General features: G+C 33.5%; 1 protein-coding gene across 1 annotated transcript in view; it reads left to right on the top strand.

Annotated features, from left to right (window-relative positions):
* The window catches only part of LOC110020977 (ER membrane protein complex subunit 1), a 55,128-nt gene that overhangs the window by 7,317 nt on the left and 29,941 nt on the right, over window positions 1-17,870 (top strand). Inside the window, exons 4-6 of the mRNA XM_020719286.1 lie at window positions 9,121-9,242; window positions 9,351-9,466; window positions 9,564-10,371. Of these exons, the coding sequence (XP_020574945.1) occupies window positions 9,121-9,242; window positions 9,351-9,466; window positions 9,564-10,371 (1,046 nt within the window). The remainder of the gene's footprint in view (window positions 1-9,120; window positions 9,243-9,350; window positions 9,467-9,563; window positions 10,372-17,870) is intronic.

Here is a 17,870-nt window from a genome sequence, read left to right as displayed (position 1 = left end):
CTCCCACTGGTAGTTTGGGATTGGTCAGATTGAACAGATTTGGGGAAGGCATTTTGTGTCTTCACATGTTTCATTGCATGAATTGTGTGGTTCTTGTACTTACATCAGTGGAAGCTCTTTGGGTTTTGTTGCTGTTTTTTAACATTTCATGCTAGTTTGATAACATTAGAAAGCGATAGGTTTTTGTTGTAGTTGCACCATGTTAGCTATTGTGGGATGCAAAATATGGTGTGCCTTTTTTTGGTTTGTTAAATCAGACGTCAACGTCAACTAGTTAAATTCATCAATATACTGATAACTTTTGTTGACATTATGGAGCTTGATTTTGCTGTTCTGTCTAAAATGAGACTGCAAGTATTTCTTGTGTATCTCCTTAAATTTATGCACATATAAAATTTGTTTCTTTGCTGTAATTAACTCGCCTTTTTTGAGGTTTTCTAACCAATGAAAGCTCTCTTTTTCAACTTAATGGCTACTAACTCAACTCGTTAGTCAATTGGTACATTACTACTTTCGTATAATCAAACACACATCTACCTCTTGCAACCAAATGATAAAAGCAACCGGTTTCAAACCTCCTAAAAAAATAGAATATTAACCTTCACCCTAAAATCTTTGATATTGCGTTATTGGTTAAATTCTTGGAAATCTTTGTTGTGGTTTGTCCTCTTCCAATGATTCTTGGAACGTTTGATGTAAAGAATTTGCATCACATTTCCGCATTTCAAATAACACAAGATGTTGTAATCGGTTGATTTATCTTCTGAGGTTTTCCATGGCGATTTCTTGAGCCAGATGTCAACTATTCCTCTTAGGCGGTATCCTAACCACTTGATGCCAAATGATTGTGAAAGGAAGCTATAATAAGTGCACATTTACAAGATGACAACAACCTCTAGTGTGTTGCAAAACTAATTGAAACTGCATGCTAGCAATAAAAGTGAATAAAAAATTTTGAAGGGCTATTGACAATGATAAATGACTTAGATAATTTTGCTTTCCCAACAAAATTTCTTGTTGGCAAGGGGCCAGTGCTGAAAATTGTTAGCTTGAACTTCCTCCCTCGCAAAAAATTCCTTGAATGATGTCCTGCTGGAATTTCCAGCAGTTGCATTCAGTCCAGATCCAATGAGGGGTAATTGGTTGCTGTTCCCTTAGCTTGTACGACTTAGGCACTTCTTGAAGTTTCCCACTCTCTAGTATCCCAGCCAAGAGATATTTTGCAATACAGTGGTTTCAGGCCCTTTCGGTGATCACCTGCACCTTGCCGTGATCTTCAAAGCTCTGTGTAAAGCTACTGTCTTCAATTTAGATTGCATGAATAGATTCAAAAGTTTGCTGAAATTTTCTAACAAACTGTAGTTTATTGCAAAGAGAACTAGTTATTTAATTGCTCAATAAAAGGAAAATCATATTATCTAGGGTTTTAAATGAATCAGTGTACTTTTGATTAACTCGAACTTGACTCGGTTAATTCTCGTTGAAGTTCGTTCATGTTACTAATTAAGTAAGTTTAAATAATATTTAGTACAAGGAAAATCATATTATCTAGGGTTTTAAATGAATCAGTGTACTTCAAGCCTTTATCCCATTAAGTGAGATCGGCCACATGAATCATTTTTCTCCATTGCGTCCTATTTTCATTTAATTCTAATAGATTAAGGTTACCTTTTTTACAATATGCCCAAAGTCTTTTTAGGTCTACCTCTGCCTTTCTCAACATAAGTCAAATCTAAAACATCTGCTGTCATAATCGGATCATAGATGACTGACGTTTAATGTGACCAAACTATCCAAGACAACTCATCTAATCTTCTCTGCCATTGGAGCTACACCAACCCTATCATAGATATATTCTTTTTGCATTTTGTCTTTAAGTGTCAAGTCACTCATCCACCTAGGGATTCTCATCTTGAAAACACTTCAACTTATTTTTTTGCTTCTCTTTTAAAGGCTAACATTATAGTGCATTGTAGGTCTCTCCACCATCTTAATTTTTTTTTTCTATCACACAATAGACCCAATGCAATCCTCCACTTCAATCAACTAACTTGAATTCTACTAATAGCTTCCCCATCTATATCACCATCATTTTGAACAATAGTCCTAAAACATTCACACCTTTTAATGATTTAATCACCATAGTTACAACTTTGTCACTAGAGCTACTACTAGTAAAATTACATTCCTTGTATTTAGTTTTAGATCTACTCAAATGAAGGCCTTTAGACTCCAATGTAGACTTCTATAATTCAAGTATTTCCTAAACTCTTCATCCATTCTCATCCACAAGAAGGATATCATTAGCGAAAAACCTACACCAAGCTACATCTTTCTGTAAATGTGTTGAAGAGTATCCATAACTAAAACAAAAAGATACGAATTTAAAGCAGATCCGTGATGTAATCCAACTGAAATAGGACAATACTTGGTCAATCCTCCTTTTTTTCGAACAACAAAAGTAACAACTCCAGCATACATATCTCTAATGACTTGAATATAAGTCATATCATCACCTTTATTGTCTAGAATTCTCCAAAGGGCTTCTCTTGGAACCTTAAGCTTTTTCTAAATCAGTAAAAATCATATTTAGATCCTCCTTGCACTCTTTGTACATCTCCATCAAACCTCTCAATAAATGTATAGCTCTACAATAGACTTTCCTGACATAAATCCAACCTGATTATGAGAAATCTTTGTTTCACGTACCATCTTCCATAATTTTAAAGTATGACGCATAAACTTAATTCTTCTATAATTTGCACTCTCTTGTGATCCAAAATACTCTTCCTCCACTTCTTAGACATCTTTTTTAGTTTTTAAAATAATAATAAAGAGTTTAGTTGGCTAAGAAACTCTCAAATTTCCTAAATATTTTCACACTTAAATTGGAATATCATCGGGTCATACTGATTTTCTAACATTGGTTTTTTTTTAAGTCTCTTCAACTTCTTTTTTGCTAATGTAAAGGTAAAAATAAAACGTTTTATTATTATTAACGATATTAAGATCGCTAAGGTCGATTATAATTTCAAAAATTTCATTGAAAAATTTATTAAAATAACTCACCCAACTATGCATTATTATTAACGATATTAAGATTGCTAAGGTCGATTATAATTTCAAAAATTTCATTGATAAATTTATTAAAATAACTCACCCAACTATGCTGAATATCTTTCTCTATGGAAAACACTTGCTTGATTTTCATATTTAATGCATTTTACTTGAATTAAAATTTTTTGCTTCTTTTCTCTTTGTTTGACTAGTTTATGTATATATTTTTACCCTCTTTAACATCTAATCTTTTGTAAAGATCACTAAAAGCAAAATTTTTAGTGTCACAAATTGTTCTCTTAGGCTCCTTATGGGTCACCTTATTTTTTTCCCATTCTTTTAAACTTTTGCATTTAAACAAACTTTTTAACGTAATTTCTTATATTTTATGTTTTCTTTCACATTGTTATTCCATCACAAAATATTTTTATTATAAAAACTTTTTGTTTTCATTCTTCAAATATATATTTTGTCACTTGTTTAATATTGCTTGTTACTTTATCCCTTATAGAATTAGTTTTTTCATGAACATCTCGAATTTTAAACTTTTGAAGTTTACTCATAAAAATAATTTTATTTTGGTCTGTTATGTGTCTCCATCTAATTTTATGACAATATTTCATTGTATTCTTTTTCTTATAATTTCTCATCTTAAAATCATGAACAAATATTTAAAGTTGAGTACTTAATTTTTTTATTTGTGATGACTTTATAATCTTTACATGCGTGACGATCACTTTTTCTTATAAGGAAATAAATTAGTTTGTGTTTAATTAGATTCATACTTATAAGCAATAATATGCTCATCACTTATTTTTAAATAAAGTTGTAGCAATAACAAAATCATATGCTAAAGAAATCTAACATGATTCTTATAAAGTATTAGCAATAACAAAATCATATGCTAAAGAAATCTAATATGATTCTACTAACATGATTCTTTATTTTTTGTTAATCACTCCAAAAACGTAACTACCTTGAATATTTTTAAATTTTCTACCACCCTATGAACATGTCCATTTAAATTTTCTCTAATAAAGATTCTTTCTTCAAGAGGTATCATTTGTATTAATTATTTTAAGTCATTCCAGAATTTTTCTTTTGAACACATATTCAAACATACTTGAGGAGCATAATCATTTATAACATTAATCTTAGTATTGACAATAATTTTTTATGTTATAATTCTATCTCTAATTCTTTTAATTTTTGCAATATTATTTTTCGAACTCTTATCTATAATTATATACACACCATTTATAGTTTGACTCCTACCTGATTACCAAAGTTTAAAAGCTAAGCTATCAATGCTTTTAGCCTTTTCTCCAACCCTTTTAGTTCTTAAATACACAAAATATTTATCTTCATATGAAACATAATATCTATTAATTTCATTAATCTACATGTGAGAGTAATTATATTCCGATGTCCTATCCTAATATTAGTTTCATGGTCCGAATTCTTTGCCTGCATCCGTTTGTAATGTGAGAACTTTTGCTTATATGACACTACACCCGGACGCTGGCATAACAACCCTTACATACTTTTCACAGTATACAGCGCGTCGCTTCTATGGGACCCTGACATTTACATAAAAATTTAAAGTATTTGTGTCATGATTTTTTGACAAAAATTTTATGCTGACTGTCGAGTATCTAATGTAAACATCCAATTTTTACATTCAGAGCTTGAGACTCGACAATGACAGGTTTTTGTGCTTAATTCTAAATAATGTTTAGTATTAATTGTTAATCATATATTTGTATTATTATTATTATGTGGTTATATATGTTATCTTGATTATCTAAATATAATAATGATATTAATTAATTCAAATATATGTTTTATTTGTTTTTTTATTTTTTTTTACTTTCTTAAAGTTGAAATATTATAATGAAAAAAAAAATATTTGCTGTGTAGTACCGACACTTCTAAAAATGTACTATATTCGTCTTGGATATGTATCAGACACCGGCGCTTGTTTGATGCGCTCTGGCACTTCTCTGATACTATAAAATATATGTCTGAATTTTTTTCAGGCGTGAACACTTCCTGGACACATCTCAAGATCGCATCAGACATGAGCTTAACACTGTTTTGAGTAAATGAGATATAAAAACTAGGAAATTATAAATATACATATAGCCTTATTTATGACTCATCGTTGAAACTGCCCTATCTATTGTCATGTTGAAGCTCTCTCCAAAATTCGTTAAAATCGAGCATCGAAGGTACGTCCAATATTTGTTGAAGCCGAGCATTACTAATTCCCTCTTTTGAATCATAAAATTTTTAAAATTTTAGTAGATAAGTTAGATGAACTTTTTGAAATATATTATATCTAATTTTAAAAATTAATTTTCATAAGCATGAGGTTTTATAATATAAATTAAATTATGAAGCTTAATTTTTTTCTTTTATAATTTGCATTATGATATTTCTAATAAATAATAATGAAAACATATTATTTATATTAATAATTAATTAAATATAAAATATGTCCATAACGTGTCGTGTTCTATTTTTTTCAATTATGTCGTGTCCGTGTCCTCATATCCGTGCCCGTGCATCATAGGATATCAGAATATTAAGGACAATTACTTAGAATTGTCAGAGAAAAAAGTCTACAAGCTAGGTACGGATAAAGTTACAACCGAGTAATTAAATCTCCAAATACATGAAAACTATAAAATGACTCATTTAGATCCCCTGGTTTGAAGTCCAGTGAAAATAATGAAGTGGTGATAAAAATGTTTTCTGATTCTTGCTTCTCCTAATCAATAGAAGCTTAAATCTCCTATCCATTGGAGAGTCAATATTGTGCGTAAATATAATCTAATTCTTTTATTTTTTTTAGTTTTAACACTTTCTTAGATCCTTGAATTGTAACTTTGATGTAAAGAATATTTAATTTTAAGACGGTAATAGTATTTTTCAGTATGCTTTATCAATTCATTTAGGCATCAATTGTTATTATTACTAAAAAATTATTAATTTTATAAAATATAAAATAGTAAATTATAATTATAAACTTACTAATTGACATCGTAAACACTATTCTTTCTAAATTCCTTAGTTTACTGTAAGCCGCAACCCCTCGTTTTCTCCACGTTTGCCCCCCTACTCATAATCTTGAAACTCTCAACTCCCAAGGTTTTAATGAGAAAGATATTAGGAAATTTTGTAGGAGCTTTGCTTGGGTTAGAAATTTACATAACCAATGACGTGTAGGAGGAATTTATGAAAGAAGTGATGACACAGAGTAAGAGCCCTTAAATCCCATAAATTAAAATTTTCCTGGGAGTTGCAGCATTAATGTAAGATTTACTTGCCCAATTTATTTGGCATAATTTAACCTTAATATTCACTAAATTTTAATTAAATCTGGAAAGGTGTAAGAAATCAACATCACAAGTGCAACTTATTTATATCATATGATAGTAAGAAATCTTGCTCTTAAATTTAATTGGTAGCAAGTAATTATATATTAATTCCAAATTTATTGAATTTCTTGATTGTCTATATTTAAAATTAATTTTTAAATGAGAACTTAAGTATTAACTTGAATATTTAGCTTGTTTCTTAGGTTTTTTAAGCCAAAAGAGAACAAATTATATGTGAAAGTTTGGATTTAGGTTAAATAGATTATGAATAAGTTGTAATCTGACCAACTCAAATCGAATCAATGATGTACTAAGTTCTGCTTTGTTCAATTGCAACCCTATATTAATTATTAAGTAAACAGCATCAGAACTGATTGGAAGGTTTCTTGGCTCATGAAAATTAGTCCTGCGGCTATTTAGAGAATTTATTATATGTTTTTGCAAGAATGGTTGCTGCCTTCCCATTTTCATTCTTGCATCCAAATAACTTACGAACCTGCAAAGAAATTAGAAATAGATCAAACTGCAAACTGCAAACTGCTGCAGTACATTTATGTCCAAACCTGCAAAGCAGCAGCTCTTCTTTTTGTTTCTTGCGTGAAGCCCATTACCTGCAACGAGTTGGTCAAGTCATTGCCACTGAACTCTTCCTAGCAGCAGGTATCCAGTGTATCCAACCCTAGTGAGACTCTAGAGCTCTGACAATTGATTGTGGTGAAGTCCTGGACTGCTCTCAGACCATCTTTGCCTTCCCACCTACAAAACCAAAGAAAATCCTCTTGAAAATTGGGATAACTTGAAACAAAACAAAAATTGATAGAACATCAAGAGAATGTGGCATTAAATATAGTTCAAATCCTATCATAAAACCTTTCGTTAAAATTTTAGGAATACTCTGATTAAACAAAATATAAAGAGTCCCTACCCAAAGGAGAATGACAGAAATAAGCCTATTAAATTACTCATCCATAAAACTATATCACATACTTTCCCCATCCATAAAACTATATCACGATCATAATTTTTACCTTCATGGGGTATTGATCAGGTTGTCTTTATCGGTTTAAATTTGTAGGGGTGTTAGGAAGTTGTAACCTTTGAAGAACGTGATGTGTGAAAATTCAGAAGAATTGCTTATGGCAGAAGTTTCAACTGATGACTTTTCTCATAGTTTGAATGTCTTACGAACTTTTATTAGAAGGAAAATATGGTGCCTTTGGGTTTATTATTTGTTAAAGTTTTAGTCATATAACAAATTTTCCTGTCATATTTTTGCTTTAAACTTCTCGCTCGAAGATAGAATAAATAATTGCGATCTTATGCTATTTGTTTTTCGTCATTTATTTCACTTATTGTGCTCATCAAGATTGAGGAAATTTTATATTAGTTTAATTGCATATGGATTGCTGCCTCAATTAGGATCTATACTTTTGTTAGATCTCCTCAGTTTCTATCAGTGCAGCAACTAGAAAACCCTCTAATGTTTTATGTACAATAATACTAGTGAGGCAACATCACACCTAACTTAACTGTTTTGTCCAAACAATTTGAATTTGGCATAAGCCTCACACAAAGACTTACAGTAAAATTACTACTGACTCAGTTGAGTAATACTGCCTTTGACCTTAAAGCTCCAAAAAGTTGAGAAAGAAACACTCACACACACACAAGAAAATTAATACCAGAGTTTTTATTATATTTTAGAGAGTAGCCCTTAAGCATCACTAGCTTCGGTGGCAGAACTTGTTCATATCCACTACTAATTTGGTTGATGGTTTCCAGATATGGAGAGTATTTGATTGTGAAAAGTTTTTTTCCAGGTGTTATGATGACTGCGATGCTTATTGGTTTGAAAATTAAGATTCTTTCATTATAATGACTTCATTAGTTAAGCTCACTATTTTCTCTTAGCTTGAAAGTCAAGGGAAGAATGCAAAGAAGGAGAAGCAAGTGTAAGTTGGCTGATGGTTTGTTCCAATGGTTCTCAACCTATAATAACCTTCTGGCGTCATCTTTTCATTTCTCAAAGCCTACAAAGCTATCCTTTCTGGTGATCTCCTTTTTTGCTACATCTGTTGTTATGATTCGCATTGTCAAGTCACATTTGTTTTTTTGATTTTATCTATTAAGGTGTTACTTGAAATACATGATTCAGCATGCATGCATCTGACTTAAATTCCCTGATGCTTTCCACTTCTCATACTTCTGAACGTTATCCTCCTTTCTGACCTCTGAACTTTATCTCTTTGACGTACAACCACTTGCTTGCAAGAATCATGAATTCTTATTTTGACAGCAGTTCCTATTTGCGAAGGTTGGTGCTAGTTTATGGGTGTACAGCTCACCGGTTGTTGCTGTGAAGTTTCAACCACGTTACAGCCTGGCTTTCCATTATGGTGGAAGAGTGATTAAAGCTTCTTCTAGCATGCATGCAAGATTGTTTTCTTTTTTTGCATCCTCTCATTTTTTAAATTGGAGTCAGAAGAACCAAAGCATGAAATAACTTTTGTTTTTCTGTGTACTCATGTATTTCATGATATTTTTCTCTTGTGCAGAATTCCTCATACTTCTATGCATACTGAGTCTCTTTTTTTTCTATATTATTCTTTGCAAGTAATTTAGTTGCGTAGATATAGCTAATCATGATTCATTTAATCGGATTGAATGTTCTTCTCTTCAGATATTATTACACTATCATCTGAAGGTAGTGTTTTGAGGGCCTGGAACCTTCCAGATGGGCAGCTAATTTGGGAATCTGTCCTACAATTCTCCGCACCTTCCAGTTCTTTGTTGCATGTACCGGTAGACAAATCATTTTTTAAATGCTACTCTCTTTTGTTTTTGTTCCTTTTGACGCTTCAAGCCTCATAAGGACCTTCTTAGTAGTTTTATTTATTGTAAATCTTGCAGACGAAATTTGGCACTGAGAGAGAGAGCCTAATTTTTGTTTTTGGAGGTGGATGGCTTCATGCGGTATCAAGTATTGATGGCGTGAAAGTTTGGAAGAAAGAATTATATAGAGAAAGGTAATTATTGAACCCACCATCTTGTTTTTATTTTCTCATAAAGCTACATGTTACTTCATTCATTTAAATTTCCTTTTTTTTTCTGTATTCCTTACAGATTGGAAATACAACAAGTTTTTCAGCAAGATGACAGTGAAACCTTATATGCTGTAGGATTCCTTGATTCTTTACAGTTCGTTGCATACCACATAAATACTAAAAATGGGGAGGTTTTAAAGGAAAGCAAGAAATCCCTCCCTAGTGGTTTTTATGGGAGTATGCTACTGGTTTCTCGGGACATTTTGGTTGCATTAGATGCCAGCAGGTCAATCGTAGTCTCAATAAAATTTTCCAGCGGTTCTGTTAGTTTCCATCAGACATATATTTCAGATATTGCTCCAGAATTTTCTGGAATAGCTGAAATTGTGCCTACAAAACTTGCTGGCCTTTTTGCCTTGAGAACTGATGCAGGCACTTTGTTATTTAGAGTCAATGGCATAGGAAATCTTGTGGTAGAAAATAAATTCAGCCATCCGACTATTTTTAGTGATTCTCTGTCTATCACAGAAGAACATCAAGTGTTTTCAGTTGTGCAACATTCGGAAACAAAAGTTCACATTGCAGTGAAGTTTATTAACGACTTAATGAGTGACGTACTTGAAGAAAGTATTGAACTGGATCCACAGAAAGGAAGCGTGCAGAAAATTTTCATTAATAATTATGTAAAAACAGACAGGTCCAATGGATTCAGGGTCCTTTTAGTGATGGAAGATCACTCCTTGCTTCTGGTTCAACAAGGCAAGATTGTTTGGAGTAGGGAGGATGGGCTGGCTTCAGTTGTAGATTCAACAACATTGGAACTGCCTGTTGAGAAGATTGGCGTCTCAGTTGCAAAGGTGGAGCACAGCCTCTTTGAATGGCTTAAGGTAGGCTATCGCTTTCTGGATTCTTCTGTTAACTGAATTTTGTTGAGCTCTATTCTTCAGTCGAAAGCTGTATGACAGCTCCTTTTAACTTTTGATATTTCATTCATCTTATCATTCTATTGCCCATAGAGCTTTTAACTGATCTGGCTGGGCGGAATGTTGTAATTTTCAGCTGGCTTTTTGATTTTTTTTGGTACTTTTGGCTAATTTCCTTGGTGCAATTCCATGAAGTTGGATATTCAACCGTGTTTTTTTCAAAGCCCGTCTCCTAAGTTCGATTTTTTATTTTTTATTTTTGTTGCGTAATTACTTATATGCCTGGGTAATAACAACCTAACTGTAATAACTAAAATTTTAATAAAAGAGAAAAGAATAATAATATTAATGAATAATATATATATAAAGAAAAAGACATCGACGATTAGAAGAGTCGCGCCATTACAACATCATTAACGCACATTCTGCAATCCCCCTCGTTCAAAACAAATGAGTGAGCAAGAAATAGAGCTAGAGAAAAAAAATCAAAGAAGAGGCTGTGCCCTGGCCGAGGAATAGGAATCGAAGCCACTAGAAAAGGAAGCAATGACAGTGAACGGAGAAGAAGAATAAAGGAGTCGTATGTCTCTTACTTGTGTCTACCCTAAGCCTTAGCCGAAGAAGGCATCGACTCTGTCCTTGTGTGTAGAGGAAGGAGCCGACGACTTGTGTAAGTGGGTGTTGTTTTTGTCAAATTGAGCGGAGGAGAGGTGACCTACGACTTTGTAGAGAAGTGGAGGCGAGCTCGTTGGGTCGAGGCGAGATGCGGAGAAGAGAATCGAAGCTCACGTGCTTTGTTGGGGTGAGACGGGGCTGAAGAAGAGGAGCGTCGTCGTGCTCGCGTATGGTGGAAGAAGTCAATGGGGAAGAAGTTGAGGGAGGAGCGAGCCCGTGCATGCAATTAGGGCTTTCAAACCGTACGAGGGAGAAGAAGAGGAGGCTCCCTATGCAGCTACTGAGCTCGTCTGAGTAGGGAAGACTAATTAAGCCAAATTAGCTTAGTTTCATAAGTTATGTTATTTAATTATAATTTTGTAAATATATATATGTGTGTATATTATTTAAAGTTTAAGCTAAATTATATGCAATATCAGGATTGAAACTAATAAATTAAGGAAAATTTAGGTAATAAAGTGACGCGAAATTCATGTGAGAGAAGGGGGAGATTTACAATCAATCAAAAGATTTCAAGGTATGCTGTAGTTTTATTTTAGTTTTTAATGAATTTGTGGGAGTGTGTGTGTTTAATGCAATGTCATATTGAATTGAGACTATAATGTCGAAATTTCTATTTTGAAGGAGTTTGTGAAACAAGTAAGGGAGGAGTCGATCTTAAAGCCTATAAACTAAATGGTAAACCTAATGTTTTTAGTGAAATTAATGATGCAATTAGATAAACGGATTATGTTATTAAATTTTATTACAATTAGGAAGTGAGAAAGAAGGCCGTCTAATTCTTTGGATTTGAGGAAGAAGAGAGATAATTTTAAAAGATAAGATATGTTTTAAATTTAAAGTTTAATATTTATGTTTAACTGCAATTTAGGTTGAATCTTTTAAGCCTAGAAGGTCACAAGTCAGTGTGGCAAGCAAGCTAAGCAAGGTGAGTGATTATTTTTTTATATGTATTAAATTTAAAGTTTATTAAATAAGTATTTTATTTAATGCTTTAGATAATTATTTTAAAATTGTATGCATGTTGTAGCTTAAGAATTAAAGGAAATGAACGGAAAATGGAAAATGAATGTTTAACATCTTTAAAAAAGAGGTAATTTAAAGGAATTGAAATGATAAATAAATGTTTAAGTCATATAAGATTACTCTCATATGGTACTAGCACAGAGGATTCAATATTCCCGCGCACGCTAAAGAAAATGGTAAATGTGTAGCTTTAGGTACAATTTAAGGGTACCTTCGGGTAATTTTGAGGGTGCCTTCAGACACATTTTTGAGGGTGTCTTTGGGCATATTTTATGGATACCTTCGGATGTGATGGTAATCATGTGATGACTATTAAAGAGGTTAAAATCGGTAAATACTTAAGGTGGAACTGTAAATGATAAATTTTAAAGTTTTGATGAAATTAACTGTACTTTCTGTTGGTCATTCATGCATAACATAATGAAATATATAAATTTAATACATATTAGATTATAATTACTCACTATGTTTAACTTACAGTTGAAGTTAAATATTTTTTTCGGTAGAAGGAAAGTTTTAAATTGGTATGTCTGATAGGAGAGACTTGGTCTATAAGAAAATTTTTGCTACTAGGTATTTTTACGCGAATAATGCTTTTTGCAGTTTTTTTCAGATGTTGATTTATTGTTCAATACTGAATTGAGATGTTTTTTTGGATGTTATTGTTTCTGGATGTTTTAGATTTTATTGCATTTTGTGAGTTAGGGTCTCTTTTATATGTATTAGAAGTTTTCAAAATGTGGATGATTAGATGTTAATACTATCCGATCGTTATTCCCATCTTAGTTAATTCTAAGCTCCGGACTGGGTTGTGACAAATGTGATATCAGATCAATTAGGTCTAATCATGATCTAAAAGAGCCATTAGGATGATTACTTTAATTTTTAAGTAATGTTGATAAAGAATTCAGCTGTATCTAATTATAATCTCTTTTATGTTTTTTCAAAATATGTAAAATCGGGGGGACGAAATTAAAGATGATACTGTAAAAGCTGTTGCACCTCCACAGATTACTGTAAATGCAGATGCAGCTGAGATGATGACTGCAGTAACGCAGTTGATTAAGAATTCTCAGACTTATATTAGTTCCAATGGAGGAGGTCAGATGGATAAGTAGTTGAAATTTTTTCGGAATATGAGACTACCTCTCTTTTCTGGTGAAGGAGGTTTGGTAGATGCTGAAAATTGGTTGTTGAAAGTGGAGAAGATTCTAGATGGATTGTCTTACCCTTCATAAAGGATGGTTGCATTAGCCACATTTGCATTAGAGAGAGAGCAGAGAGATGGTGGCGTGGACAGTTCTAGGAGAAATTTGGTGGTAGTGCTGGTTACACGATTTAGTGTCGTAAGTTCGTGAGCACCTTTAGAGATTGGTTTATGTCGTTGTCTGCCAGAGGCAAATACAAGATAAGTTTATCAGATTGATACAGGGTGATCGCTCAATTATGCAGTATAAAACTGAATTCACTGTGCTCTCAAGGTATGCGCCTCAGGTGATTCCTAATGCAAAGGAGAAGTGCCATCGGTTTTTAACTGAGCTCACAGATGTAATTAGGCAACCACTGATTCTTCTTGGAATCAATGATTACTCTGTTCTGGTGGAGAGAGCTTGAAGGATTGAGCTAGATCTAGAGGCTACCCAGAAGAGGAGAGACATTCAAACGAGAAGAAATTTAGAGGGATCTAGGTTTCCTTAGGGCTCTCAAAGGTAGTTTTTTAGTCAGTTGGTACAAGTGCTAAGAAGGCTAGATCTAACAGCTTTGACACTTAGTTTGAAACAAAAAAATGTGACAAGTGTGGAAGGTCTTATAGGGTGAGCGTCTTTCTGGATCAAATACTTGCTTTTGGTGCCAACAATCATGACATATGACGAAGAATTGCCCCAAATTGGGTCAGATGACTCCAACAGACTCAAGGAGCAGTGCTATACCACCTCAGAGAAGCTATGGTAGACCGAGGGCGGCTAAATCTTCCGGGTCAGTGCCAAATGCTGGTCAGACTCCGCAGAATGTTCAGCCCAAAGTATATGCATTATTACAGAAGAAAACTAAGGACTCCCTTGTTATCATCACATGTATGATTTCCTTTTAACAATTTTAACCAGTACACTTTAAGCATCATAGGATTCATGTCTTGTTATACATAAAACAAGGGTTTAAATATATTAAAAAACCAACTTTAAATGTTTATGCATTGATTTTAAATGATAGGTATTATATATCTTCAGAGTAGACTGATAAGAGTACTATATGATTCAGAAGCATCACATTCTTTAATAGCTGATGAATTGACTTTTGTGTTGCAATTGAATATTATTTCAATGTCTGTGATACTATTGGTGAGAATGCCAGATGGTGCTTTTCTGGAAGTTGGTCAATCATGCAAGGTAGAGCTTATGATTGGTTGAAAGGATTTTAATACCTAACTTATTGTGTTGCCTTTGGTTGAATTCAATGTGATTTTAGTTATTTATTGGATGTCTGAAAACTTTGTCACTATTGATTGCAATAAGAAGACCATCAAAATAAATGTACCTAGGGAGATAGAAGTTAAATTTTCTGGTGATGAAGGACTTACATCTATGATACTTACCTGCATGGAATCTTGCAAATTGTTGAATCATGTAAGTAGGGGTTTTCTTGCTCAGCTAGTAGATACTTCTAAGGATGTGAAATCTTTGGGTGATATTCTATTGGTGATAGAATATCCTGAGGCGTTTCTTGATGATTTAAAGGGCTACTACCAGTGTGAGAGATTGATTTTACTATTGAGTTCTTATCAAGTTCTGAGCCTATATCCAAGGCGCCCTACATAATGATAGTTAAGGAGATATAAGAGCTGAAAACCAACTACAAGAGTTACTAAATAAAGGATTCATCAGGCCTAACTCCTTACCTTGGGGAGCTTCAGTGCTATTAGTGAAAAAGAAGGATGAAAGTTTCAGGATGTGTATTGAGTGCAGGGAGTTGTGTAAACTCACATATAAAAATAAATATCCACTGCAGAGGGTTGATGACTTGTTTGATCAGTTGGAAGGGGTTTTCGTATTTTTAAAGATTGATTTGAGGTCAGACTATCACTAATTGAAGATTAGAGAAGAAGACACAGCGAAAACTGCTTTCAGGACCATATATGGACAATATGAATCCGTGGTGATGCCGTTTCAACTGACAAATAGACTATCACTAATTGAAGATTAGAGAAGAAGACACAACGAAGACTGCTTTCAGGACCATATATGGACAGTATGAATCCGTGGTGATGTCGTTTCAACTGACAAATTTCAACTGACAAATACTCTCGCTGTTTTCATTCACGTGATAAATATGGTCTTCAAGCAGTTTTTGGACACTTTTGTGATCGTTTTTATAGATGATATTTTAGTGTATTTGAGAGATGAAGTCATGTTGTGTTTCAAGTTTTGGAGGATACTTTTTATGCCAAATTTTTTAAATGTGAATTTTGGCTTAAAAGTGTGGCTTTTCTTGGACACATTATCAATGGAGATGACATATCTGTAAAACAGAACAAGGTGAAGGCGATTGCAGATTGGCGAAGACTTACTACTGTCACTGGAGTTTTTTTGGTCTTACTGATTATTACAAAAGTTTTGTTGAAGGATTTTCATAGATTGCTATGCTACTATCAATGTTGACTTGGAAGACGGTGAATTTTGATTGGTATGATCTCTGTGAGGAGGCTTTTCAGAAGCTGAAGTCTTAATGTTTGCTCCAGTATTAGTCATTCCTTCGAGTTCTGATGGATTTTGGATTTTTAGTGATGCATCTTTGAGGGATTTGAGCTGTGTACTAGTGAAGTATGGTAAGGCTATTGCATATGCATCACGACAATTGAAGAATCATGAAAGAAACTATCATACACATGACTTGGAGCTTGTTGCAGTTGTTTTTTGCACTCATGATATGAATGCATTATTTGTATGGGATTAGATGTGAGGTATTTGCTGACCACCCGAGTTTGAAGTATATCTTCACTCAAAAAGAATTGAACTTGAGGCATAGGAGATGACTAGAATTTATTAAAGATTATGATTTAGATATTCAATATCATCCAGAGAAGACAAATGTGGTGGCAGAGGTGCTGAGTAGAAAAACTTCAGGTAGTTTGAACTGTTTATTTACTCGACAGGAACCGTTAGTTAAAGATCTGGAGAGGTTGAAGCTATCTATAGCTGATTTTGGTGATGACATCATGATTGAATTATATCAGTTGACAATGCAACCAACTTTAAATGATAGAATTAAAGAGTTTCCAACCAGAGATAACAAATTTCGAAAAGTTCTGGAACAGGTTTAGAAAGACAATTTTAAAAAAATGAGCTGGATCAGGATGATTTATTAAGGTATAAAGGCAAGGTTTATATTACAGTTGTTGATGAACCAAGGAAGGGAATACTGGAGAAAGCACATATATTTGGATATACTATTCACCCAGGAGGTAATAAAATGTATCAGGATCTCAAAGAAGCATTTTGGCAGTCAGGATTGAAGAGAAGTATGGCAGAATTTGTGGCCAATGTTCTTCCTGCCAGTTACTGAAGACAGAGCATCAACGTCCTAGAGGGCAGTTGCAGCCTTTGCCGATTCTAGAGTAGAAATGGGAGGAGATTACAATGGATTTTGTTATTGGCTTGTTGAGATCACGCTATGGTCATGTGCTATTTGGGTAATTGTCGACAGATTGACTAAGTCTGCTAATTTCTTGCCTATTAGACAGACATCCAATTGAGAAGCTAACCAAATTATGTGGATCAAATTGTGAGGTTGCATGGAGTGTCGAAGTCTATTGTATCCGATAGAGATGACAAATTTACTTTCAGATTATGGAAAATGTTTCAAGAAGCTTTGGACACTCGACTGACTTTCAATACAATATTTCACGCTCAAACAAATAATTAGTCAGAGAGGACTTTTCAGACGTTGGAGGATCTACTAAGGTTATGTGTTCTTGACTTTGGTGGAGGTTGAGAGTTACGTTGAGAGTTACATATTCCTTTAATAGAGTTTGCTTATAATAACAATTAACAAACTAGTATTAAGATGACTACATATGAAGCCTTGTATGGAAGGAAGTGCAAGACACCTCTACGTTGGGTTGAAACAGGTGAAAGGAAGATCATTGGAGCTGATTTAGTTGATGATGCTACTGAGAAGATTCGATTGATTAGAGATAGATTGAGTGCAGTGCATGATAGATAGAGGAAATGTTATGATGTCAAGTACGGACCTGCGTTTGTAGTTGGTGAGTTTGTTTTCATCAAGGCCAGTGCATTGAAAGGTGTGCAACGGTTTGGGAAGGCAGGAAAATTGAGCCCCAGATATGTCGGTCCATTTGAGATTGTGGAGAGGACCGGGAAGGTGGCTTATAGATTGGATTTAACAGATCATATACAGGGAATGCATAATGTTTTTCACATTTCTTCACTGAGAAAGTATGTTGCAGATGAAACTAGTAGGGTGATAGCAGACTCATTTGATATTCAACCTGATCTGACATATATTGAGAAACTTGAAAGGATACTGGATTTCCAATTGAAGAAGCTGCGAAAAAATGAAATCCCTTTTGTGCAAATTTTATGGAAGCATGTATCAGAGAAGAATGCTACTTGGGAGAAGGCTTCGGAAATGCAGGAATCTCAGCTTTTTCTAATGAGGTATGTTTATTTTCAAATTTCGAGAATGAAATTTTTTATGGAGGGGAGATTCTAATAACAAAAATTTTAATAAAACAGAAAAAATAT

Source organism: Phalaenopsis equestris, unplaced genomic scaffold (genome assembly GCF_001263595.1).
Source record: "Phalaenopsis equestris unplaced genomic scaffold, ASM126359v1 Scaffold000114, whole genome shotgun sequence".
In the NCBI taxonomy this organism is placed as follows: domain Eukaryota; kingdom Viridiplantae; phylum Streptophyta; class Magnoliopsida; order Asparagales; family Orchidaceae; genus Phalaenopsis; species Phalaenopsis equestris.
Note: the sequence above shows the minus strand (reverse complement) of the source record. Positions and strands in the feature narration are given on the sequence as shown.